The sequence below is a fragment of the Malaya genurostris genome, chromosome 2 (genome assembly GCF_030247185.1).
Source record: "Malaya genurostris strain Urasoe2022 chromosome 2, Malgen_1.1, whole genome shotgun sequence".
NCBI lineage: Eukaryota > Metazoa > Arthropoda > Insecta > Diptera > Culicidae > Malaya > Malaya genurostris.
This window is the reverse complement of record NC_080571.1, coordinates 280,625,464-280,653,290: the sequence shown is the minus strand read 5'-3', so window position 1 is coordinate 280,653,290 and position 27,827 is coordinate 280,625,464. Positions and strand designations below refer to the sequence as shown.

Sequence of the window (27,827 nt, the reverse complement as noted above, 5' to 3'; positions counted from 1 at the left end):
AATCTTGAGAGTAAATCCGTCTTTGTTAATTTCCCCAAAGATTCTTGACGTTTGTGATCCTATTGACAGTGAGAAACTTTCAGGAATCAGAAAAAATGGCTCAAGTGCACCTTCCGGATTCGAATCTAACATGCGACAACTGACTTTCAAGCCCTGTGCCTTTTTGCATTGTCAATCCAGGGTAAAGCCTTTTTTCATATATATGTTTATTTCTTGAGGCAGTTTGCATCAGATTTTCTTCGTCGTAAAATCAGGGTAAAGCCTTGAAGTTCATGTATGAATAATGAATACTGTTTTCCTCAATCTGATATGAAACTGTGAATTTAAGCAAATAATATTTTGAACGACATTCTTCTGTTTTATTTAAAACTATGTAATTTATGTTTTTGTCTTTCTCATATAGAAAGGTTATGCAATCACTTGAAAAACCAACTAGTGAAAATTGGTCCGAAGGGCCAAAAGTCATATACCATTCGACTCAGTTCATCGAGCTGAGCACTGTGTGTGTGTGTGTATGTGTCAAATAATCTCATTATCCGATTTTAACAAACTTAGATTTAAATGAAAGATCTCGTGGTCCCATACGGAATTCCTGAATTTCATCCGGCTCCGACTTCCGGTTCCGGAGTTATAGGGTAAAGTGTGTTCAACATTGTACACCGTCACTAAAACCGGCGGAACAAAAACCGTAAAAGTATGTTATAAACTGGACTCTAAACCGTTATTCTCAATCTTAGGGTCAATTGAAGATCTCATGGTCCTACTAAAAATTACTGCATATTTTCGGATGCAACAAACATTTAAATCGTAGTAGAGTTTGTATGTCATGTTAGTTGGTGGCCGTACGAACCGACTTTTATTATACCGGTTCTCGGGTTCCGGTGCCGGAAGTGCATATAATAGTGAACCCACTTCGTTTTCCTAAGGATGACCTACGCAATCAAATCACTGTTTTATTCTGTATGTTATACTAGTTAATGAACAAACAATCTCTTGGTTTCTTTCAAAAATCGAAGAAAAAATGTCTGAATAGAATACCACAATATTATACATGAGAAAGGCATCATTACACCACTAGGTGGATTAAAACAGGTTTTTATATAATTATTAACTTCAATGTCACACTTTTTTTATTTTATTTTTGAGTTGATTTATTTTTTAGAAGTGAAATTAAGAAGATTATATGGACTTTTGCAAACATTCAAATTCGTAAATCCGCGTAACTTCCTAAATCCGCGTAAAAAAGCCACTTAAAAAAGACCACATTGTACTACTTTATACCCAAATGATTTTTTTGTTTTTATTCAAGATACAATGAAAAGTTTTTAGAAGAATCGTTTAGTAATATTTATTGATTTATGAGCAGTATGAGGAAGGCATCATCACACAACTTGGTGGATTAAACCGGTTTTGGACCTTGAAGTCATAGCCTCTATAAAAAAATTATTGAAAATTTTTTAATTTTACCCATTCCTTTTAAAAATTACCTCTTTACACTCAAGGTTCTTTTTATGCATTTTTGTATGCGACTTTTTCTAGGCGGATTTTCGAAGTTATGCGTTTTTTTATGCGAATCTTCAAAGTTATGCGGTCTTTTATGTGGATTTTCAAAATTTCGTGTTTTTTTTTTTGTTTCATCTTAGAAATTCACGAAGCATCGAGAACTAGTATTATCTCGAAAAAAAAATTTCTACCATTTATTTTTTCGAAATAACACAGATCTCGATGTTTCATGCATTTATAAAACATTTGACAGGTAAAAAACTTCAATTTCGTGAAATTCCCAATTTTGTTCAAGTCCCAAATTCGATACTGAAAAAAATTTCTAAATAACACCAGATCACATCTTGCATTTTAAGGACATCTGTCAACAAAAGAATTTTTCTTCAATTCTGCGTTTTTTATGTGAATTTTCAAAGCTAGACGGGGTTTTGTTCAACTTAAACTCTTCACATTCAAAATTTTTTCTTAACTTTTCAAGACTTTCTTTTAAAGTTTTGCTCTTCACTTTTTAGTATCATTTTTACCCTTCTCTTTAGAAAAGTAATAGACGGAGACTTTCGAACGGAGACTCGGAGACCCATAGTGTCATATACCATTCGAATTAGGTCGACGAGATCAGAAAATGTCTCTGTGTGTATGTACCTTTAAACGATTTTTTCACCTCTGTTTTCTCAGAGATAAATGAACCGATTTCAACAAGTTTGAAGATCACCTTACCTTACCTAACAGCTATAGGCCTGGGGTGTCCTTTGCTGTATCAAGCATACGTCTCCACAAAACTCGGTCCATGGCTGCTCGCCGCCAGCCACTCAAGGCACGGATGCTTCTGAGATCACCCTCCACTTGATCGATCCACCTTGCTCGCTGCGCTCCCCTTCTTCTTGTACCAGTCGGATTAGATTCAATAACCATTTTCACTGGGCTGTCGTCCGACATCCTTATGACATGCCCAGCCCATCGTAGACGTCCGATTTTAGCTGTCCGTACGATGGGTGGTTCTCCTAGCAGCTGTTGCAATAGATGGTCCTCAGTACTTTTCTTTCGAAAACACTGAGGGCGCGTTGGTCCTCTGCCAGCATAGTCCAGGACTCGTGGCCATAGAGAACAACCGGTCTAATGAACGTTTTGTAGATGGTCAATTTCGTGCGGTTGCGTACTTTTCTCGATCGGAGGGTTTTTCTGAGTCCAAAGTACGCACGATTCCCTGCCAAAATACGTCTATGAATTTCTCTGCTGGTGTCATTATCGGCGGTCACCAGTGAGCCCAAATACACGAACTCGTCAATTACCTCGATATCGTCACCGTCTATCAATATTCGTGGTGGGAGGCGTAGTGTTTCTTCTCTAGAGCCTCTTCCTCTCATGTATTTTGTTTTCGACGCATTTATGGCCAGTCCGATACGCCTAGCTTCAGCTTTCAGTCCGATGTAGGTTTCCATCATCTTCTCAAGGTTACGTGTCACAATATCAATATCGTCAGCGAAGCCAAAAAGTTGTACGGACTTTCGGAAGATCGTGCCACTCGTGTCGATCCTCGCTCTTCGAATCACACCTTCCAGGGCAATATTGAACAAGATACAAGAAAGTCCATCACCTTGACGTAGCCCTTTCCGAGATTCGAAGGGACTCGAGAGCGTCCCTGATACTCGGACATAGCACATCACTCTATCCATCGTTGCTTTGACCAATCTCGTCAGTTTATCCGGGAAACCGTATTCGTGCATTATCTGCCATAGCTGTTCTCGATCGATTGTGTCGTATGCCGCTTCGAAGTCAATGAATAGGTGATGCGTGGGTACGTTGTATTCACGACACTTCTGGAGTACTTGTCTTATCGCGAATATGTGATCCGTAGTGGCGCGGGCTCCAGTAAATCCCGCTTGGTACGGCCCTACGAATTCCTTAGCTATTGGTGATAGACAACGGCAAAGGATTTGGGAGAGTACCTTGTAGGCGGCGTTGAGCAATGTGATTGCGCGGTAATTGCAACAATCTAGCTTATCGCCCTTTTTGTAGACGGGACATACCACTCCATCCATCAATTCCTGCGGTAGAATCTCTTCCTCCCAAATCCTAGAAACCAACCAGTGCAGCGCTCTAGCCAGTGCCTTTCCTCCATGTTTGAGCAGCTCGCCTGGTAACTGGTCATTGCCCGCGGCTTTGTTGTTCCTCAGCTTGCCGATCTCCTCACTTATCTCCGTCATATCAGGTGCTGGGAATCTGTCGTCGGCTGAGCGTACACCCAGATTGATTCCTGTGTCGTTCTCTGTATCCTGTGCTTCGCCATTCAGATGCTCGTCATAGTACTGCTTCCACCTGTCGATCACCTCACGTTCGTTCGTGAGAAGGTTACCACTGGTATCTCTGCACATTTCGGCCTGTGGTGTGTAGCCTCTACGTGAGCGGTTCACCTTCTCATAGAATTTCCGTGTATCATGTGCGCGGTACAGCTGTTCCATCGCTTCCTGGTGGCGCTTTTTCCTCCAAAAAACCGTGTTCTGTCTGTTCCGTGCCTGTCTGTATCGTTCCTCGTTCGCTCTAGTGCGGTGTTGCAGCATCCTCGCCCTTGCTGCATTCTTCTCTTCGACCAACTGCTGACATTCGCCGTCGAACCAGTCATTTCCTCGATTCGATAACTTCGTACCTAGAACGGTTTCAGCAGTGCTACTCACGGCGGACCTTATGTTCCTCCAGCCGTCTTCAAGAGTCGCCGCGCCAAGCTGCTCTTCCGTTGGTAGCACTAGCTCCAGTTGTTGCGCGTATTCCTCTGCAGTACGAATGCTACGTAGCTGCTCGAGATTTAGTCCCGGCGTTCTTGTGCGACGAGTATTGTGCACCGTCGATACATTGCCTCCCGGCCTACCTGAGCATTCATGTCGCCGATGACGAGTTTTACATCCCGCCGTGGGCAGCTGTCGTAGGTTGCTTCCTTCGGGTCTCGTCTCATGTGGGCAGTGCACGTTGATGATGCTGTAATTGAAGAAACGGCCCTTGATCTTCAATACGCACATTCTATCACTGATTGGCTGCCACCCAATCACGCGCTGGCGCATCTTGCCCAACACTACAAATCCCGTTCCTAGAACGTTGGTTGTGCCGCAGCTCTGGTAGAAGGTAGCCGCTCGATGCTCACTTTTCCACACCTTCTGTCCCGTCCAACAAAGTTCCTGCAGTGCTACGACATCGAAGCCGCGGATTTGAAGCTCATCATGCAGCATTCGGTCGTATCCTGGGAAGCCAAGCGATTTGCAGTTCCACGTGCCAAGCTTCCAATCGTAGTCCTTATTTCGTCGCGTAGGTCTTTGCCGATTATTCAAAGTCGTATTTATATCCTGATTATTCGTAACAAGTGTTTTCCGGGCGGCTTGTTAGGCCTGCACCAACCTCCTGTCTCGCCGGAGGGCCATCGTGTCAGCACTGTTTAGAGTCCCACACTGACACAAGGACGGGAATCAGCCGCTCCTAACATGGAGAACAGACGCTGTTTCGAGCCGCCCCAACATGGGGAACAGACGCTCGGGTAGGCTCGCTCTCTGTAAAGAGAAGGCAAGCCCTCCCTTCCCTGTCAGCATACGACCAAGGTCCCACCGGGGTTGGTTACCCGATCTTTCCTATGGTTACTCGTACCCCAGCCGGCACCGCGGGGAGGTAGGGATAGGAGTTACTGGACAAGGGGCTAAGCACCACATTGGGGCCTGAATTGCGCATTGTCCAGTCGTTTACCAACCAGTTTGAAGATCAAATGGCTGTCAATTCTAATTACGGAAATATAAGTGGCGTACCCAACAAAACGTGCCTTTTCTCTTCACTCTTTTTTCTCGTAGATGACCGAGTCGGTTTCAACAAAGTTAGGCTCGTTTGGGAACTACTATTGAGTTATTAAACAGGTTTCAAGTTCAATTGGTTGTCAGTTACGGTTCCGGTGATATAATGGCATAAGTGACGTAAAGATCTCAGAACTCATTACCGCTCATTTTTTTTGTTGTATATGGAATAATCAATATCTATAATTTTAGACTCGTTCGAGACTACAATTGGGCTGTAGATCGATTTCAAAGTCTTTTCAAGTTTGGAAGATATAATCGTACAAGTGACGTAATCGATAGAATATTTTTTTTCTTTCCGTATAATCATTTCAGACAGTGATCTATGATCACGTTCTAATCCATTATTGCTGATAGACTTGACTTGAGAGATGTTGCAGAATGTGTAACGTAATCGCTGAAGCATGCTTTTGTGAACTATTCGAATCAACCTGAATAAATTGGTGACAAAAATGATCCCAAATTATTGGAGAAATTATCTTAATGGATAGACAAAAAATGTTGTAATGATACTGTGTTGATGAAAGACAAAGTCGTTAGAATACCACTAGGTGGATTAGGTATAGTAATTTTATTTTTGAAATTTAAGATTCTGTCTACCCATGGCAGTATATTGTAGCTTGATTAGTTTGTCTAAAGTAATTTCTTGAGTTTCTGTACCGCTCCCCATTTTTTTTTATAGTAAGCTAGAATTTTCAACATTTTTACCTTTCTCATATAGAAAGGTTATGCAATCACCATGAAATCCGACTTTTAAACCGAGGCCCGGAAGGACCGAGTGTCATATACCACTTCACTCAGTTCGTCGAGTACGTGAAATGTCAGTGTGTGTATATGTGTATGTAACGTTTTTTTGTATCGACTTTTCTCGCAGATGGCTGAACCGATTCTCGCCAGTTTAAATTCAAATAAAAGGTCTTGCGATCCCATACAAAAATCCTGAATGTTGTTTGGATCTGACTTATTGTTCTGGAATAATGGGGTAAAATGCGCAAAAAAATGAAAATATGAGTACTAACTTTTCTCGATTACCCCGGTTTTGATAAAATAAATTCAAATAAGTAGTCTTAATGATCCTACAGAAAATTCCTGAATTTTATCTTGAACCGACTTCCGGTTCCGGAATTAAAGGGTGATTAGTGTAAAAATTCCAATTTCAAACTACTTATTAATTTATCTCAGAGATGACGTGACCGATTTTTACAAACTTAGATTCAAATGAAAGGTCTTGTGGTCCCAAACGTTTCCTGAATTTCATCCGTATCTGATTTAATTCCGGTTCCAGCATCATTACACCACTAGATGGATTAAAACAGGTTTTTATTCTTGTTTTTTATCTAAAGCTTTATTCTTTAATACTTTCGACACTATTATAAAAGGATCGCTTTAAACTTGCTTACTCTCAATTTTTATCCATGACAGTGAACTTAATGGACTGAGATTTGATTTGTGTTCATTTTAAGCTTCGCTTTTTAAAGTATCCGTTCGAAGGCCAATGTTGTTATACCCCTGATCATCACTTTTTTAAGTTAGTCTTTCTGCTTTTATGTTTCACACTCGTCATTCAGTTTCCTTTACTCAAAAGTTTTATATTTATTAGTTCCATTTTCAAATTGGATTCCTATTTTATAAGTCTCATTCGAACTTCTCAAGTTTAAATGTTATTTTGTTAGTATTAAGATTAATTTCTCACGTCACTTTTTAATGTCTAGTTTTCAAAGCATCGTTGTTTACAAGGATAATTTTTTTTATATTACCATTTAATTCTGTTATAAGTATATCACGTCACTATATCGAGCTGAATCGACTGGTATATACCACTATGGGTTTCTTATGATCTGATCAAAAGTTTCCAGGTTTTCCAGTCATTTTTCTATACTTCCTATTGACACACACAAAAATGCGTGAAATAAGTTTAAGAAGTACGAAGAAAGTAAAAATTACGAAAACAGATCGTGCTAAAATTATTGTATTGTAATTAAAATAATTGTATCAGGTTTTGTTAATTATTGCAAAAAGCTGATACACTGAAGAAGAATATAAATTGTATTCGGAATACGTACATGTGATGTGACGTTCATTATACATAATTTATAGTGTTGTGAGCTACATAGTGAATTTGTATAGTGACGTGATATACTTATAACTGAATTAAATGGTAATATAAAAAAATTATCCTTGTAAAATCATTCTGTTCAAACACTCAAACGAAAAGTTAATAATCGTTGTTTAGCTTCTTATGACTTGTTACGATAATTTTAGCACGATCTGTTTTCGTAATTTTTACTTTCTTCGTACTTCTTAAACTTATTTCACGCATTTTTGTGTGTGTCAATAGGAAGTATAGAAAAATGACTGGAAAACCTGGAAACTTTTGATCAGATCATAAGAAACCCATAGTGGTATATACCAGTCGATTCAGCTCGACGAGATTGCTTCTAGTCATCTCAGGTCCACTAGTCATCTCATATACCATTAAACCATTCGTTAGAGTAAAATTTGTTGTCTCTGTTCGGTAGATTGACCTTAAGATTGGTCGTAAGATGAAAACAGGTGCTTTCGCTTCGAGGTTTGCGTCGCTATAACAGCAGTACTGAACAATTTTCGAAGTATTATCTCTGCGGTATTTCTTCTTATAGCTGAAGCATACATTTTGTATCATTTTGTTTTATCACAATTTGTTGATTGAAAGTCGAGTAGTCGGCAAAATATTATGGCGACTCTACTAATGAGATGACTATTTCGCGAACTGCTACGCCATTCATCACTGATGATTCGAAAATGGAACGTAAAAAATAAAAAAAAAATGAAAACAGGTTACTTGTAAGCAAAATTACAATTGACTATGACCAGTATCTCATAAACTAATATACGTTTGGGACATTAACAGTAAACACAATTTGCTTTGGTACAACTTGAAGTGTTCCTTAAATAAAGTTTACCTGCTTGAACTGCTGAGTTGCGTCGCAGTTCAACGTGAACTGATGAATAGAAGATGAAAAGTGAAAACAGAAAAATAAAAATATTCAATTTGATGGAAATCGTTCAATCATCTGTATTTCTTGAACATTGTACGATTTCAGATTTTCACTCGGCGTGAGTGATATTAGTTATGCCGTTTTTCATTGAGAACACTCGTGGAGTGTTTTGTTCGATTCGTGCATTTTTCGTGCAGTCGGGCAATCAAAACAGGTGCACTGTGTTTCATTGATTTGCACCGCACGAAAAAAATGCACTTTCGGGGCAATTCGCGGGCAACTATTTTGCACCCGTTTTCTTTTCAGAGCAGCAAGCGTGCAAACCAAACTTTACAAAACCGTTTCATTGATCATCTGTCAGGGCAAAACACTGGCACCGAGCGAGTGGAATCAAAGAAAAACGACATTAGTATTTTGTTCAATAGATGTGAAAAATTGATCAATCCAAATATGATGATGATTGATTTTCACAAAATTTATAAAATTTTCAAAAACAAATATTGAAAAAAAATTTAATCGACTTCTACACTGAAATAAAATACAATTGTAAAAATTTAAAGATTATTTACAAAAAAAACATCATATTTGATTTGGATGAAATTATGTTCTAAGATAGGTAATTATGTTCCATAACTACCATTCAAAATTCAAGTTTTTTTCATGGTATTTTTAAGAAAAAAAGTTATTTGCCCAAATCGAAATTTTTATTGCACATTGTACAGGTCTTTTTACACTGTTTTTATGCGGTTTTATGCAACATTTTTGTGCGGATTTCCGAAGTTACGCGGATTTCTGAAGTGAGGCGTTTTTTATGCGAATTTTCAAAGATATGCGTTTTCTTGTTTGGTCTTTTTTTATTAAAGACCTTTTCACTTGTTTGGTCTTAGAAATGCACGAAGCGTCGAGACCTGGTGTTATTCCGACTCTGACACTAATCCTTTTTCAAAAAAAAATTTTTTTCGGGATTACAGAAGATCTCGACGTTTCATGCGAGATTTGGCATCCTCAGTGCATTATTTTATCGAGAACTGAGCCAGTGTAAGTCATAATCGTCTACGAATTCTTTGAAATTCAAACGAACGAACATATTTTCTAAATTAGGTACTAAGTAATGTTATTATTTCAGAATTATCATTAAAAATCAATAAATAAATATAACAGTACGAATCCTTTATGCTTAATTTATTTCTGAATAAAAATCTGAGATTTTTTTTTCGAATTTTACTCAATTATTTAGGGTTTTTTTTTGTGTATCTATCTCCAGGCCATTTTTTTTTTTTGAAACTTCACATGACAAAGGTCCCTGTGATGCTATTGGTGGCTCTTTCAAGGCTTGCTCGTGATTGTGGAAACACCATAACAACCCTATTAGAGTTATATAACCGGGCAGTTGAGAGAAAAAAAAAATAGATAAAATTCCACAAAATTAAATTTCTGCTACATATCTACTGAGCAGTACAACAAAATGTTAAATGTTACTCGAAAAACTATATAACACCAAAACAATATCTGGCACTCAGAAATTCCACATTTTTGTGCCTGTTCCCGGTGACAAAGCAGAGACAAAAAGATATTCAAATTCAGAAGATAAACCAAAAATATGTTTCTTGAATAGAAACAATAAAAAATAGAATGCATGAAAATAGACGAATACATTAAAAAAAATAAATTAGTAAAATTCAATGTACATATTATTTTTTCCTTGTAACTGAATAAGAAAATAAAAGTAGTATTTATATATGGTTTTAATTTATTGAAAGATGGCTTTTTGATCAAAAGTTGCTTTACAAAATATTTATTTTGCGTTGAAAGCCGACGTTTCGAAGGAATATCTCTTCATCTTCAGGGCAAAACTACAGTAAATAAATAAATATTTTGTAAAGCAACACTTGACCAAAAAGCCATCTTCCAATAAATTATAACCAAGTGGTCGTATTTTTTAATGACATAAACTCTTTGGAATAGATTTTTTTTTTGTAAATTGACTAAAAAATTTTAAAATTTTTAGCGACTTTTTTTTCAATATTTTTGTTCGAAAATTTGACTTATTTTGTGACAATCACCTCTATAAAACTTTTTTGTACGATTGGTCATTTTTCGACTAGAGTCATTTCATAAAAAAATGATAAACAATTTTGGAAAAACAATGTGTCAAAGTCTACATTTACAGATTGTGTATGAAATCTGAAAGGATGCTGTGAATATTTGTTCGAGTTGGCACAAAATTCTGTTTCAAGATACTCCCGCCACTGATTCTCACATTTCAGGACAATCGCATGACTAATGTGTACTGTAAAATAATCCTACTGTCAACAACTGTTCTTTCAAGGTCGAAGCTCGAACATACGCCAACTGGACTAGGACGACCAGCACTTTCATTCTCTTAACCACCCAGACTAATTTAAACACGCCAACATGTATGCATGTATAGAAATTTCTGGTACCAGCGCGTTGTTAGTAGGTTCGGGATTTTTGTCTTAAACTCAGTTTAAAAACGGGGTGCAATCAAGAAACACTGGCCTAATTGAAACTGACACTCATTAATTGCTCACTGACCCACGCACCATCGCTTCATCGGGACCTCGAAACGCCAACATCCTCCGTGCAAAAATCGGCGACGGCACAAATCGAGCTCTCGGAATCGCTAGCGCCACGGATCCCGGTTACACACTCTCTACTTACTATCGGCTACTGTTCACCGAACAGTGCGAAACCAGTTCCGTGGGTTGAAATCAAAATAACTTCATTAGGAAAGTGGTTAGGGAGCCTCGGACAATTGTTTTAAAAACTTTAATTTGAAAAATTGATTCTGTATTGATCACAAATTCGTAATATCAAAACTAACAAACTTGGAAAGAATCCTGATTTTTTCAATTTATCAAATAATAACTTTGTTTCATATTACAGGACACCCCAGCTCTGCCGAGACAGTTTATCTTTCGGCCGGAACGAATCTCGAAATTAAATTAAGCATCGGTCTACAAATCAATTCTCTGTCAGAAAAATGTTCCGACGATGTTAATTTGGTGGTGTTTAGTGTGGACGACTCGAAACGATTAGTTTAGTGACTGACCACAAACAGGCGAAATTGCTTCGCTAATTGGTTTGGAACGGGTTAACATTTTTCACAGACAATCTTGATAGAAGATCAGCCAAATCAATTAAGAGATTTAACGTTCGGCCTGGTTCCGTCGTTTCTGTTGTTCCTGGGGGGGACGTAGGCAATCGCATAAAAAGGTTTATAGATCATTGAAACAAGGCAAATTCTACTCACTTTTAGGTTCTGGTGGTGGCAGCCCGGCTTTCGGTGCGATATGTCCCTGACAGGGACGTCCGATACGGCTGGCAGGAGCGACAATGCTGGAACCAATACTGGCCAGCGATGTATTGGACGTGCTAAGCGTCATCGCAGGTGGCTTGATACCGGACGGTTTCGGAATCGAGCGAACTTTAGGCGGCTGAATACCGGAAGATTTTGGCTCAGCACCTTTCTCATTGGTACTGTTAGATTCGGGAACATTGGCATCACTGGTTTCACTCATTCTTCTTCTTCTTTTCTTTTCTTCAGATTAATAAACAAAACACTACTACACTGAACGGAGCTTAAATTGATCAAAATGATATCTTCACAATTTCACCAAATAGAGGCACTCAAGATATGACACTTCTCGTGAACTCGTCGAATCAGAATGATGAATTTTCGCGAATTTGGAATGCAGCGACGTCAACAAGTTGACTGGCACCCGAATTCCAATACAATAGGATTGAGCATTTGGAAATTCACAACAGATTTCGCGCCCGGCGGTTATCGAGTATCAATTTTCGGGAATTTCGTTGTTGACAGCAGCGTAGCAAGGATGGTTTTCTGCGACTCTTTGTATTGCAGCTTTCTTGATTACTTGGTTCTAACGATTTTTTTTGCTACGCCACTGATCTACGACAGATTTTTGTTTTATTTTTATCTAAAGATAACGTGAAACGACGTCATTCGTCGGACGCCAAACACATTAGGAGGAAAAACATTTCAGATGGAAAGCATTCAGAAATATGGTTCAAATAAGATAATTCAATAAGAGGTTGTTTCACTGTCACTTACCTGGATTCCGGGCTCTAATATATGTTAAAAAAATTATAGTATTGAAATAAAAAGAACCAATAGTATTCTAAATCCCTCGTTTTTTTTGTACCAATATCTCATACGAATCGATCCCTAATGGATGATTGCAAAACAATCTATTTCTGTGAAATGCGTATATCGCCAAAGTAATTTAAACTAGTTCCCTTGTAACGCAACGGCTCGAGCAATTAGCACGCTGCGAAATCACTTAAATTGTTTTCCTGCGACAAGCAAACGACAGCTATTTTCGACAGCGTGACGCAGAACACCAGCAGTCTGCCCCAGACAGAAAAAAACTGTCACGAAGTTGAATGGTTGAACTTGAACCATTTTTTGTGAGACAATATTTACAAACATTGAGAGTAAAGATAGTTCTTCTCGCTACATGAAAAAAAAAAAAACAGCACCAAACACAATACCGATGCTGTATCAAGAATCATTCTCATCTATTTTTAACGGTCATCTAAAATGATCCCATCGATGGAGCCCCCTCTTCTGACAACCGGGCCACGTATCGGCTCACATCCCCATCGAAGCAGTCAATCCTTCGCAGATTTACCCAGCAGATTATTTTCTAGGTTAAAATTATCAATTATAACTGTATTTTTTCCTTCATGCGTTGCATAACATCCAGCGTCGTGTAAAAGCACTGCTCCAACTTGCACGGCCGAAAGAAAACTATCGCACAATCACTGGTTATTCACAACCTTCACGGAAGAAATTTCACTTCAACCGTGCCATCTCTCGTGACACTGGTAAACAAAGCAGCGACGAAGCTGAAAACCCATTTCGAACGGGATCTTACCACACCACTCGTTATACGAACCAGAAAAAAAAACACGCACAATCTAAATGCACTCGCGATTGACCGGCACTTGAATTGATCCGCACGATTTTCACCAATTATACACTATATAAATTTACAACGGATGCGAAACAAAATATTCCGCCCTAAACGAGTCAACGACGGCAAAAAAAATTAACGTTATTATTTTGCTTGTGCTGAACAGAAGCACTGACAGCGTCAAATCGCGCACAGCTGATGATGGCGGTCGGTGTCAGTGATGGAATGTAAACAAAACGACAGAGGCGGCACTCGAAAACAGGGGTCGAACGTAAGCACGTAAGGCACACGCAACAGAAAAATATCGATAAACTAAGCACAGATAAATTCAAGATTACAATTGTGTATTGTGTATTGTGAATTCCAAGTTTGGTCCTTTCAATCCAATCTTGCTGTTGAAGAGAAACGCTCCGTTCTTTCTTGTGTCCAATAATGTAATGCGGGTGTTGAGTCTCAAACGATTGCTGTGATGGAGATAAACTGGTTGCTAATGATTGTGGAATGAAGTAACACGTGGTAACCACGTTGTGGTCTGGTACCACACATCCTCCCTCATCTCTAAATAAAGTATATGTTTAGGATTAATTTATGTATATATTCTAATCTTTTATTCTATTGTTTTTCGATTGTGCTTATAAAATTGTTCAGGTATGTTGGTAATCTTTTTTCTCTGACTGGAGGTTTATTTATTTCCATTCCCGTAGATACCTTTTTACCGTATTGGGTTATTGTTTTGTCCTGTTCCCTTTCGTCAGACTGTCTCCATTCTCCGACTCTCTTGGTTTGGGTAAAGTCTAGCGGCTCTGGATATTCCCTGAAGCTTTTCACCCATTGATAGAAATAGAATCTGTGCGCATTTAGCTGGATTGTGTATGTTTGAAAGAGATGCGGCAATTTCGAAACGGTCTATGAATTTGTTCCATTGTTCCCACATTTTGTTAGCGGGAACATTGTTTGGAAAAGGGTGAATGTGTTCCCATCTAATGCTTGCTGTACCTGATGACGTATCTGTCTTATCACTTTCGATGTTCCAGTTGTGATCATCCTCATACAATGTTGAAGTATATACTCCCAGCGGTTGATATGAATTTACTGCCCGTGTCAGAATATTTAATGTTTTTTCCATAAGCTCCATTCTAATTTCGTAGTCTTTTTTTTTTATTCTTGTTTGTTAGCGAATTTCCGTTGTACTTCTCGTTAATAGAGTAATTATTTAATGTTTCGTGGTTAACAATTTCGCCGGATAATTGTACAGGTGACCAATCAATAGACCATTCATTGTCATCTACCGAATCGTACTCGGGTGCTCGTACATATTTTTCCGCCATTCTGAAATAATCAATCTACAATAAAGAAATACCTAATGTATAAACTATTTGATTTTAATATCTCTTTTTAAAGACAACAAAATAATAACAAATATCTTCAGCAGACGTCCCGATCCGCGCTGAAATATCTCACGGCTGTCCCGGTCTGCGTCATTTTTTTTCAGCGGTCGTCCCGATCCGCACTAAAATTTCTAACGGCCGTCCCGGTCCGTGTCCATTTTTTTCCAGCGGTCGTCCCGATCCGCTCTAAAATTTCTCTGGGCCGTTCCGGTCCGCATATTATTATTTTTTTTAACGGTCGTCCCGATCCGCGTTAAAGCGTTTAAATTTCTCACGGCCGGTCCGGTCCGTATTCATTTTTTAAGCGGTCGTCCCGATCCGCACTAAAAATTCTCAGGAATCATAGCCGCAATATTTATTTGCCGACGTATAATTTTAGTTGCTTTATTTTCTTACCTATTTTTTTCATTTTGCTTGAGGAAAATTTCTTCCGTCAATTTGCTATGACGATCAAATCAACTTGCTTGACGACAGTAAAACAAAATTTCTTGTAAGTCTTTTTTTTTTCAAATTTATAAAGGCGCTTTGTGTGCTTCGTAAATTCGTAAATTATACTAACCGGCTCCTGGCAGGATTCGCCAATGTGTAGTTTCTGAATTCCAAGTTTTGTCCTTTCAATCCAATCTTGCTGTTGAAGAGAAACGCTCCGTTCTTTCTTGTATCCAATAATGTAATGCGGGTGTTAAGTCTCAAACGATTGCTGTGATGGAGATAAACTGGTTGCTAATGATTGTGGAATGAAGTAACACGTGGTAACCACGTTGTGGTCTGGTACCACACAACAATGTCTCATACGATCCATTGAAAAATGTTGGGTCAGTAGGCTCAGTAATAATGTAATTTTATGGACCGTTCGTTAATAAGCGTAGACTAGCTTCGGCAAAATGCCATCGAAACAATAAATGTTAGAAAAGGAGCAAACATATGTTTACCTTCAGCACATAATGATTTCTTGCTTCAATTGACTTTAATGCTTTGTGGAATTATACAATAACAAACTAAACAAATTCTAAGCAATAACGAGAAATTGTTTTGCTGACCGATTATCATTAGGCAGATGATGGTTTCCGTGGAATGATTCTTATAATGAAACTCTTTTCAAACGCCAAATCCGAGACAATCAGTGGGAGCGGCTTGACAGGGTATTTTGATTATAAGATTGAAATGCAAAATCGTGATTCTGCACGTTAAGGAAAAACCCTAAATCCCAAAACTCTTGACATTATCCTATCATACAAATATTGTTGATAGATACGTAGAAAGGAAGCGAAAAATTTAGTGGATTTTCAATACTTCGATAACTGGTGGTAAATCGCTCACGAACACTTTTTATTCCTATTTTGCTTCGGAGTGTCTGGTCGTGTCGTCGGCCGAGTGCTCGGCAAACATGAAAACAACTGATATTCTCGGTATTTTTTATTTCACAAATTATTTGTTTATACCGAGATTTTCGGTTTAGAGGAAACTATAAATTTCCGAGATCTTCGCTTTAGGAAACCAATTACCGAAATTATCGGTGTTCAAGCATGTGTGTCAATGCCGAGATTTTAAACAACTAATTAAAATAAGATTTTAAATATAAAACAAACATTCCAGTTAAAACTAGTTATCATTGATTTATTTATTTCAACATTATACTATGTTGGCTATTGAACTAATAGGCTAGAAAATGTAAAATAAGAAAAAAATATGTCCCATGAAGAAAATATTGCCAAACATATACGCCGTAGAATTGATGCACTTCCATGTTATTTACAGTAGAAAATCAGATTCCGGTTACAACGAAAGTAATGGCTCAATAAAACCACAGATAACAGATATACAGGCTCGAACATTTTTTTTCAAAATCCTGTGTAAATTTCAAATTTGCTATATGTTGAAAACACTACTGCCACCTACTCGACTGTTCGCCGCGATCATTCAAAACGTTCCACCACAGACTAACAGACAGGACACTGAAATTTGATTCTTCAATCATTTTAACGGTCATTTCGAATATTCCATTATTTGGGACAGTACTCACATGTGTCATGATGGCGCCACGTTACCCTATCAAAAACATCATGTCTGTCATCTAGACTGTCTTTATTTTTTTCATTTACCAACAGAGTTGCCATTCATACAGAATTACCTGTAATGTATTGATTTGTATACGTCCATGCGAATTTCATGCAGGATACAGATTTAATACATATTGCCAAAGATAAACTGAAGATTACAATGTTCCATACGTTTCATTGAAAAATGTTGGGTCAGTAATCGTGAACCAGTTGGTTCAGTAATAATGTAATTTTATTGACCCTCCGTTAACAAGCGTCGACTAGTTCCGACAAAATGCCATGGAAACAATACAAGTTAGAAAGGAAGCACACATATGTTTACATTCAGCATATAATGATTTCTTGCCACAACTGATGCTTCATGGGATGAGGCTATAACAAACTAAATAAATTCTAGACAATGGTTCTAAGTAGTTTTCACTTTCTTATTCTAAGAATCACTGATATAAAGCGAAATTTCTCAATATCGTTCATACTGTAACTTGATATTTTTCCAAACATAAACAATCATTGTCATAGTTACGACGCATCTAGTGATCAGACACTTGTTGTTTTGCTTCAAAATACTCAAATTGACAGTGAACCGAGCTCATCGAGGGGTTCTATTCAAATGATACCTAAGAAATCGCAGACTACTCTATCTTGAGTTTATCTTTGATATTGCCTAAACTATATACATAATTGCGCCTACTTCTCATCCTCCAACTCAATAAAAAATCGAACCCGTTTTGTTACAATATTTACTTGCTTCTGGTCTGCCGCCACTTAATTTCGGGTGAAAACTACCAACACAATAAAAAATAGTCTAGATGAACAAATTTGAGTCGAATAAATGGTTACCCTCCAACATCAAGAAAAAGTTAAATATATTATCAACGTAATCCAATAAATCATTGTGACGATTCATTTTCAAATATTTTGATGAAATCAGGCATCCCTGCAAGCAGCTGATCGGTGTTGACAAACGAGGGGAAACCAACTAGTAAAAAAAACTTTTACATAACACAAGGGGTGTACAGATAGTAAATAGTTCGCGCAGTACAATATAGGTGGAACTAGTGCATCACGAAAAATAATTTTTATTAGAATTTACTCATACTGTCATGACTGTTAGTCTGTGGTTCCACTACGTTCCGGAACGATAACAAAATCTTCCTGTCTGTTACAGAAATATTCCAACTACAACAATTTTAACACTTTCAAATGATTTCCCTAAGTGTTAAAGACAACTTTATTTCTATGTCGCATCGGAATTTGATTCCGAATTTGATCGGAATAAAACAAAAATAAACTTGACATTTTAACCAACAGCAAAACAAAAATCTAGCGTGAAGTGAATGTGACACCCAAAAATTTTGGCTCATGTGAAAGCGGAACCCAAATCGTGATGACATCTGTAAGTGTTCGCCACGCTGATTGAGCAAATTTTATATACAGTTCATATGTGAGCCTGTATATCTGTTATCTGTGGGTTTACTTAATTTTAGCTTATTGAATGAAACTCGCGGTGTTGGGTGGTTTTGCTCTTTGTTTTTTGACAACAATGGAAGAAGCGAACGAAAAAAAAAGATTCAAAAGAACTCAAATTTAAGTAAAAAGAAGTCAAATAATAGGTAGTTTTTATTTTCCGTGAGTATTATTATTTTGTAGGTTTTGTTTAAAAAATGAATACTTAACAAAAACAACATTTTAATCAAAAACTTTCAACTTGAAAATATTTTACTTATATGTACAAGTAAATATTTGCTTTCAGGTAAACAATTTATCTTTCGATCTGATTTTACGTTTCGTCTGTGCACCTAGTAAAAATTTTGAGGTAAAACATAAGTTATTTTCTTCTTCAAATTACCAATTTTTCGTTAATTTGAAATGCAAATTATACCCTTATAATTTCATTTTTCTGTGTGCTTTCCTTTTTCATACTTTAACTCACTCTCAAGTTCCGTTTTCATTTGCCTCGCGCTCATTAGGTACACTCATTACCAGCCGCTACCTAATTTTGGGTCAAAACCTACCCAAAATCTACTAAAGTGCATCTCCCCAATTTTGGGTAACGAGTGATGACCTCAAAATTTAGGTAACTGTAAGCTTAGTACAAATTTTATGCCATAACAAAGCACGCTACCCATTTTTACCCATCAACTCAAAGTTTGAGTAGATAACGATCTAATTTTGGGTAGCTTATAGAAGAGCTCGACAATGAGTGATTTCTCCTAAAAAATAGGTAGAAATGATTTTCAATGTATCTAGAGATTTGGCACCCTGCTGTATTCGTACTTCATTGTGTGAAGCTTTATAGTCCGGTTTAGCCCCAAGGTGTCTTAGCAATATTGGATTTTGGGCTGGTCACTCCATCGCGATTCGATACGAAAAGTAATGCATATTTTTTCAAATCACAAATTGGGATTCGTAGCAAAAACCTAGTTGTAATGAATGTTTTTTTTTCAATTTCTATAAGTGTCCTGTTTAGCCCCGTTCTCTCCTATAGCAAAAGTTGGACGACTGCGATGATGGGCTGGGCATTTCATTAGAATGTCGAACGACAATCCAGTGAAAATGGTTCTTGAATCTGATCCGGTAGGCACAATAAAAAGCGGAATACAGCGAGCAAAATGGGATCAATCAAGTGGAGGATGATTTTCGAAGTATCCGTGTCTTGAGTAACTAGCGAAAAGTGGCCATGGATCGAACAGATGTCTGCTAGATTTAGCAGATTGTACCACCAGTCTAGAATGATTGATGGATGGATGGTTGAATGACAAGCGGAAGGCATTATCACATCATTAGGTGGATTAGGAAGAGCTTTTTTAAAATCTCTCAGGCAGTTTGTCTAGCATGGAATGATGAACTTGGGTGTGCAGTGTTTATCAAAATAAAACCGCCTTTTGTTTTTTTTTTTTGCAATATCTTCTGTTTTATTTATTCACAAGAATACAGCTGCAAACATATGACAGAATTCAGACATATTATTAAACAGAAGCTTAACATTGTAAATTACCTGATGTAAAAGAACAACTCGAATTTGGAATAGGTAGATTGATTATGCATATGTCAAAACAATTAGGAGACACTTGCGATTTTCGAATATATTGGAAAAATGTTGCTTAAAACTATTCTCTTACAAACTACTTGAAAAAGATGAGATATTGATTGATAATGCATAAATAATAATTGTTTAATTATTTAAATGACGAAAAATATTTGTTAAAAACTCTATGACCTCTCGATTTGTAATATTTTTTAAATATATTTTTGTTCAGCGGTGCCTCAGAATATTTTGTTCTCACTAGAAATCCATAGAAAAGAAGATACTAACATGCATAAAACTGTTAGAGTCTGAAAACTAACAACTGCCATCGCTGGTAGAAGGTGCGAAAAAAAAATGTTCGAAAAGCAACTTTTTCTCTTCCAAATTAACAATAACAAAACTGTTTTGACGCATGCTAGAAACCTTTTCCATACAGATTTTGGTTCTCAATCTTACAATCTCTCGTTGTTCTCAGCACGCTGTGAGCTTCTATTACACTACTTTACTCAAAAATCAACGATCCTGAGGCATAGCTAACGCTGGAGTCTTTTTTATCACAGCACTGGTTGCTTTGGTCGTATTTGAGAAACTTGAAACTCATCCGGTAGCCACGTCGTTTCAGTTCTTCCACGGACTGTAAATTAAACGAAGCTGTGTAATGATCACATAACCACAACGCCCCCACACTCGAATTGAAATACCTGAAGCAACACACCGATTGGATGGCGGCCGCAGATGGTATTATCGTACTTTCGCAGATACTCTCCGAATCCGTCCGGTTTGAGCGTTTCGATCTGATCCATACCCATTTTGTCCAGCGCTTCGATCCATTTGTAGATCGGACCGTGCGATTCCTCATAGTACGTGTACCGGAAGCGAGCCCCCCAGTGGCAGAAATCAGAGGAGATAACAAACAGATTCTGGGGATCTGCCAGATAGGGAGCGAGCAATTTACCGTACGTTTCCTCCCAGTCGCTGCTAATCGAGCCGACCATGATTGGAACAATGGTGAACTGATCCCGGAAGCTGAAGTAGGAAAAGATCATCTAATGAGCCGAATTGAAAAACGTTATTAAGTTAGCTGTGAGATGATATTAAAATTTAAGCTTTGAGCTCATCACTGGCAGAGTAAATTTTTCTTTGCAAAACTTCTTTTCCATTAAAAAAAAACGATCATCTGGTCTATCAGTGATACTTTTTCAAGGTTTCTTCTCGCCATGGAAACTTACTCTTCCATTACTTTGGCCACGTATGGAAGGTGCATCTCGATGCTATGTTCGTCCTCGTCTGTTTTCTGGTCCATCCACTTGAAGTGACCAGTCGCTTCCAGTTCCGCATTGATCTGTTGATCAACTTTGAGATCGTACAGTGGGGTGCGGCAATACTGGGCGGCCGAAAGAGCACAACGTGACAACCGAACATGATGCGACGGACCCAGAATGAAGACACGCTTGCTACAATTAAACAAAAATGCTACCGTCAAATCGTCAATCTACGTGGAAGTTATGCAAATAATTACACCACAGCCGGACTAATCTGGCGATATGCCCAGGCACCACATGATCCACAGTACCGATAACCAGCGTGTCTGTGAAGAGAACAGCATGAAAATAAAATGTGGCGAGAATTTCGAGGCAAACAAAACAAAATATTTACGGAGCAATAATTGCACGGGCCGGTCCGAAGCTTAAATCTGCATCGTCCAACCATTTGGAAAGTTGTCGGTTTAATTCCGTGCCTGTATGCGGAAGAGAAGTTAAATCAAATACTAAAAAGTTTCAGAATAAATAAAATTAACTTCTTCGTTTTTAACATTGATTGCATTCATTGATTGACAACTCGAAAAAGCTGGAAACACTGCTACAAAAATGTAAATAAAATGGAACAAAGAGAAACACGAAAAATGCTGTCTTTCCTAAATTAAATGACTTCCAAGAAAGCAGTTAACACGGGCAAAATTGATACAGCGACAACTCCTGGACCATCTTACCTGAGTCCGTATACCAACTTCCGGCGTGCGAAGCCTCCCGATAGGTCATTTCTTTAGTGTGCTTCTTCTGTGACCAACCAAGCTGAAATTGGAAGAAAAGGCATTTGTTTTCAATGATGCTACTGGATCAAGACGATGATCAACTTTCTTCTCGTCGGTCTCACTCTTACTCACCTGTTTCCACAGATACGTGTTTCGTTCACTCTTCCTACGGAAGCCCCGAAGAAAAGATATGAATGTTTAAAAAGACAAAGATTGAGTAAGTTCTTTCGCTTATTTTTGCTCGTCCCCGTTAACCATCCAAACTGTGGTAAACAATTGAAGCCTTTATCAGATGGAAATTTTAACTGTTTGTGTAACCTATTACGCGTGAAAACGAGCTAAAAGTTCAACACGATTTGACCTAGCCGAAGAAAAGTCACCACTCGGAACTGCTGCTGCGCCTTCATTGAAAATACACACGGATGCGGATGCGAGGGTAACTTTTCACTGTCATAAATGGACCAAATGTGTCAAAGAAAAGGTAGAATATAGTATAGTGTGAGTGAGATATTGAAATTGACATTTCTGATGGATAACCTGTGTTACCCAACGTTACGTTTAGTTTTAGTAAACCCGCTGAGAAATATTCCGACTAGCATAGCATAATCTGACAATGCGAGCAGCAGAAATCGACTTGTGACATTGTTTGCATTCCATTCAGGTGAAGCTATTGCCAATTAGGTTTTGCCCAAACATGACATAACCTCACAAAATTTACTGAATGAACATCATATGACCAAAGATAAACTCAAGATTACAATGTCCCATACGATCCATCGAAAAATATCGGATCAGTAATCGTGCACCAGTGAACTTATGTCGTTTTCGTTTTTAAATTGCACTACACTGGTGCAGCGAAAGCTGCACTGGAACCGTTCGTTTTTATCAATTGCACTACTCCAGTGCTACACTTTTTCTGCACCGATACCACTGGTGTAGCACTCATCAAAAGTTCGGTGTAGCTCTGTGCAATGGAATCTTTTATTGTAGTCAAGGGTTACTGTTTATGTTTTCATCATTTCTGTTCGTTTATTCATGCCATGGTGTAGCACTGCGCCGGTGTAGTGCAGTTTAAAAACGAAAACGACATTAGTAATAGTGTAACTTGATTGACCCTTCGTTAATAAGCGTCGATAAACATTTGAAAATGACGGTAAAATACCATAGTAACAATACAAGTTTGGAAGGAAGTAAACTTTTGTAAACATATCACACAAAATATTTTGTTACTTCTATTCACTTTAATCAGACCCTGGCAGCTTGAAGCGAAATCAATCTTCAGTTCAGCAACGCCATCGCACGGTGTCACATTCAACTTATCATGTCAATTGTATGGGTGCCCAGTGCTGCTATTTTGGCGCGCACGAATTTGACATTTCTCTCTCCTACTTCTGTGTACGAGATTCGATGAGGACTCGCTTGAGGGCGCCATGCTCGCAAAAATGTTGTTGCCAATAATTTATTCGGGAAATGTGAGAGCTGGATATCTTGTTAATATGACGTCTTTGCTTTAATGCTTTGTAAGATAAGATTATAACAAATTGAATATATTCTTAGTAATAATCTAATTGATTTTTCAAGTTCCAAGATTTACTCATCATGCAGCCGAGATTTCTTTCATATTGCAGCTTAGGATTGGTACTACATAAACAAACATTGTTATAGTAACGACGCATGTAGCGATTCGACGCTTGTTGTTTGTTTCAAATAATAATTGAACTACAACTGACGATAAACCGAAATCATCGGGGAGCCGTATCTTGAGTTTATCTTTGGTTTAACATTTAACGGTGGTTTGTTTACGTGTTCATTCTAATTTGAATACATGTTATTGGAAATGTCAACAAACCACCAGTACATGTCAAACGTCACAAGTTCGTTTGTAAAACATAGTAAAGGGTGATTTTTTAAGAGCTTGAGAACTTTTTTAAACAATAAAACGCATAAAATTTGCAAAATCTCATCGGTTCTTTATTTTAAACGTTAGATTGGTACATGACATTTACTTTTTGAAGATAATTTCATTTAAATGTTGACCGCGGCTGCGTCTTAGGTGGTCCATTCGGAAAGTCCAATTTTGGGCAACTTTTTCGAGCATTTCGGCCGGAATAGCCCGAATTTCTTCGGAAATGTTGTCTTCCAAAGCTGGAATAGTTACTGGCTTATTTCTGTAGACTTTAGACTTGACGTAGCCCCACAAAAAATAGTCTAAAGGCGTCAAATCGCATGATCTTGGTGGCCAACTTACCGGTCCATTTCTTGAGATGAATTGTTCTCCGAAGTTTTCCCTCAAAATGGCCATAGAATCGCGAGCTGTGTGGCATGTAGCGCCATCTTGTTGAAACCACATGTCAACCAAGTTCAGTTCTTCCATTTTTGGCAACAAAAAGTTTGTTAGCATCGAACGATAGCGATCGCCATTCACTGTAACGTTGCGTCCAACAGCATCTTTGAAAAAATACGGTCCAATGATTCCACCAGCGTACAAACCACACCAAACAGTGCATTTTTCGGGATGCATGGGCAGTTCTTGAACGGCTTCTGGTTGCTCTTCACTCCAAATGCGGCAATTTTGCTTATTTACGTAGCCATTCAACCAGAAATGAGCCTCATCGCTGAACAAAATTTGTCGATAAAAAAGCGGATTTTCCGAATGGACCACCTAAGACGCAGCCGCGGTCAACATTTAAATGAAATTATCTTCAAAAAGTAAATGTCATGTATCAATCTAACGTTTAAAATAAAGAACCGATGAGATTTTGCAAATTTTATGCGTTTTATTGTTTAAAAAAGTTCTCAAGCTCTTAAAAAATCACCCTTTATAACGAATGAGATGTTTTTCTTCTCACGCCAATTCTGATTACAACAATTGGAATGTCACTTAAATGTGACTTAAAAATATTCACGTAGTTTCAAGAATTTAACTTATGTTGTTGTTACTTGTATCAACGACAAAAATGCCAGTTAAACAAAACAGAAAAAAATGGAAAAGTGAAATTGCATTGCATAATCGGCAACACAGCTGTTGGAATTTATTCAGATTTACGTCATCTGTCGGGTTGCCTACCTAGCGGGTTATGAATAGAATCGGGTTGCCTACCTAGCGGGTTGAAGATGGAATCTGATTTTCTGCGGAAAATCAATTTGTGTTCCCTACTGGAAATGACTTAAAAGTACATCCATTCCACTGTGTAAATGCTTTACAGTATTTTCGTTTACTGATATATTGTTTTTTTTAAACATTTTTGAGCCTATCAGTTCAACCAAGGCCCGTGGAAAGGGGAGGGGGGGAGGTTCAACCTCCTATGGAAGATTTTTCAACAGTAAGTTTCATGAGCAATAGAGTACTTTTTATATAAAAGTCACATGCATGAACACCGATGAATTTGTAATTTTTTTTTCAAAAGTGACGAAAATCTAGGTAATTTATAGTCTCGGTAACACCAAATTACCTGTCAAATGAAAAATGCGAGAATGTCAGTTTTTTTAATGTTTGCTGAGATGATTGCTGAGCACTCGTATGTTCAAATTTCGGATAAGTTTTGCTGAAATTCGGGAAAAAAATCGAAGTGGGTAGTATTTGTATTATATAACAAAATTGTAATTTAATATTGCTCAGATGTTCTTAATGAGCAAACGAGAAAAAGGGAAAATTTCGTAGTGTTAGACGATAAGTTATAGTAACAAGCGGATAACACAGTCACAAGCAATTATTCTTTAAGTACATGTAAAAAATCCGGTTGTTGCAAAAAAAAACCAAGAACAGTTCATTCCACGCGTTTTTTTTAGAACGGCCAATAAGCCACCTGTCAACTTCCACTTTCGAAAGAAATTGCAAGCGAACTATGAAATATGGAGTATTAAATTTATTACCAGACGAAAGAGAAAACTTTTCTCTGCCGTTTACTATTATGACTTACTCTCAGCGAGTGCCGAGTCATTCGAAATTACTCTTCAAAGTGAATGTTGACGGATGGCTTATTGGCCGTTCTAAAAAAAAGCCGTGATTTAGGGGTTAGCCAAATTTTGTGCTAGGGCACATAACCGTTTTTATTATTTTTAGGTTTCGTCCTTGACTCATCAGTGCAGAGCAGTTCAAATTGAACTGCTTAGTGCTAAACTCGGCAGCTCAATTTGAACCGCGTAAAGTTTCTGCTACTTACAGAACACACACCTAGCACAAAATTTGGCTAACCCCTAAATGACCAAACCTGCATCGGCCAGAAATAGTCGAAAACACGTTTTCGTTTGGAATGTCAGAAAAGACATTGCACTCCGTTGCAAAAAAAAGTGTTCTGTAAGTAGCAGAAACTTTACGTCTGCTTAGCGGTTCAAATTGAACTGACGAGTTTAGCACTAAGCAGTTCAATTTGAACTGCTCTGTACTGATGAGTCAAAGACGAAACGTAAAAATAATAAAAACGGCTATGTGCCCTAGCACAAAAGTTGGCTAACCCCTAAATGACCAAACCTGCATCGGCCAGAAATAGTCGAAAACACGTTTTCGTTTGGCACGTCAGAAAAGACATTGCACTCCTTTGCAAAAACAAAAAGTGTTCTGTAAGTAGCAGAAACTTTACGTCTGCTTAGCGTTTCAAATTGAACTGCCGAGTTTAGCACTAAGCAAAACGTGGCCATCGAAATTTCATCTTTATTCTGTATTATTATTTGTATTTATTACATAGTGCATGACATTACATGTTGCTTTCAATTATGATGTATTATCATATACAGTAAATTTTATTTGGATGAAATATTAATTGTAGGTAATGGTATTACAAGCTAGTGGTTGTATGTTCGAGTCCCAACCTGGAAGAATTCTTAGTGCCAATAGGATCCATCGTACTAGCCATGATGATTCTGTACACTAAGAATCGGCTGCGAAGTCTGTTGAAACAGAAAGGCCAAATTCCACAAAAGGAATGTAATGCCAAGAAAAAAAGGTAATATTACTAGAACAGTAAAATGGTAAAACATACTATTTCAAGTTGTTCAAAATTCTAGATGTACCTCTAAATAAGCATGGTATCGCGTACTATTTTGTCGGATATTCTACTTGAATATACCAGAACATTGAAATGGTCAAATATACGGTAAATTGTTTTCGAATTAATCAAGATTTATGTTCTACAAGATTTATATGAAGCAGTGTTTTCAATTTCACCTTCGAATGGTACATTCTACTATTATTTTCGTTTCAGTGTAGATTCGAAACGGACTTCGAACAAACGGTTTGACAGCAGTTACCAACATTATCAGATTCAAATGAATTCCGAATCGGCGAGAAATTTTCATTCGGAATTCCAAGTGGAAATCATAATGAATTCCGAATAAATTCCAACTCCAGTACAACAACCGATTCTGAATTAGGTTTTTTACCGTCACTGCTAGCCTTAATCGGATGAACACATTTTGACAGTTCAGCAGTACTGTTTGTAAACAGAGATTTTTTTGTTTGTCTGTTGACAAATTGGATGAGAGCATTTACGGTTCATATCGCCTTAATAGAGTATTAAAACATTTGCTCACGATTTTATACGGTTTGTTTTTGAGATTTATTAAATAATAGTGACTAGTTGTAAATTGTGAAGATGATTTTTTGAAATGTTGTTTTGTTTAAGCTGAACCGACGACATGACCTGCCACTCGTCTATCAAAACTGTATCGCAAATTTATGTACCCCTCAGTAACTCGTAATGTCAGAACGAAATCACTAATAAAAATGTTGAAACTGGCAACACGAGTTGATAAATTATAGATTTTTTATAACAGCTACCATGGTTACTATTTATTGAAGGCATGTAGAATGTAAATAAATGTGGAGTGATGTGATTAATGTTACATGGAATTATCAGAAATATTTCCGCTCGTCCAAAGTTGGTTTTTACCTGTGGACGCCAGCAAGCATTCTTGGAATTGGTAGCGTATTCTCGTTACAGTTGAAAACTGGAAAATACTTCCAGCGACCATCATTATTATCACGTGCGACGTGGAATATAAGATGTCGCAAGTACCGCGCTTTATTCGTGTAGTAATGCACTTGTAGTGACGTT

General features: G+C 37.7%; 2 protein-coding genes across 19 annotated transcripts in view; both read right to left on the bottom strand.

Moving 5' to 3' along the window:
- The window catches only part of LOC131430278 (restin homolog), a 272,670-nt gene extending 259,211 nt beyond the window's left edge, over positions 1 to 13,459 (bottom strand). For 6 of the 17 annotated variants that reach the window (XM_058595111.1, XM_058595117.1, XM_058595120.1 and 3 more), the window contains exons 1-2: positions 13,228 to 13,458; positions 11,580 to 12,267 (exon numbers count right to left, since the gene is read on the bottom strand). In XM_058595111.1, the coding sequence (XP_058451094.1) occupies positions 11,580 to 11,847 (268 nt within the window). In that variant the 5' untranslated portion in view covers positions 11,848 to 12,267; positions 13,228 to 13,458. The other 11 variants (XM_058595125.1, XM_058595127.1, XM_058595119.1 and 8 more) reach the window with 10 other exon arrangements.
- Positions 13,460 to 19,632: 6,173 nt separating this feature from the next.
- LOC131430277 (protein MEMO1) lies at positions 19,633 to 22,225 on the bottom strand. Of its 2 annotated transcripts, XM_058595109.1 has the most exons (8): positions 22,100 to 22,225; positions 21,907 to 22,037; positions 21,733 to 21,814; positions 21,399 to 21,480; positions 21,262 to 21,330; positions 20,972 to 21,196; positions 20,444 to 20,768; positions 19,633 to 20,376 (listed from the first exon to the last, which is right to left on the bottom strand). In XM_058595109.1, exons 3-8 carry the CDS (start codon positions 21,779 to 21,781, stop codon positions 20,245 to 20,247), a joined length of 882 nt encoding a protein of 293 aa, XP_058451092.1. In that variant the 5' UTR covers positions 21,782 to 21,814; positions 21,907 to 22,037; positions 22,100 to 22,225; the 3' UTR covers positions 19,633 to 20,244. The 2 variants fall into 2 exon arrangements, with proteins under 2 accessions (XP_058451092.1, XP_058451091.1); XM_058595108.1 differs by having other exon boundaries at positions 21,907 to 22,225.
- Positions 22,226 to 27,827: the final 5,602 nt, after the last annotated feature.

Excerpts from the sequence above, each read along its gene's own strand:
- LOC131430277 (XM_058595108.1), bottom strand. The coding sequence starts at position 21,781 with ATGACCTATCGGGAGGCTTCGCACGCCGGAAGTTGGTATACGGACTCA. Across the intron at positions 21,331-21,398 it reads GCCCGTGCAATTATTGCTCC|ACACGCTGGTTATCGGTACT; the intron begins GTAAATATTTTG and ends TTCTCTTCACAG. Across the intron at positions 20,377-20,443 it reads CAATCGGTGTGTTGCTTCAG|TCCGTGGAAGAACTGAAACG; the intron begins GTATTTCAATTC and ends TTTAATTTACAG.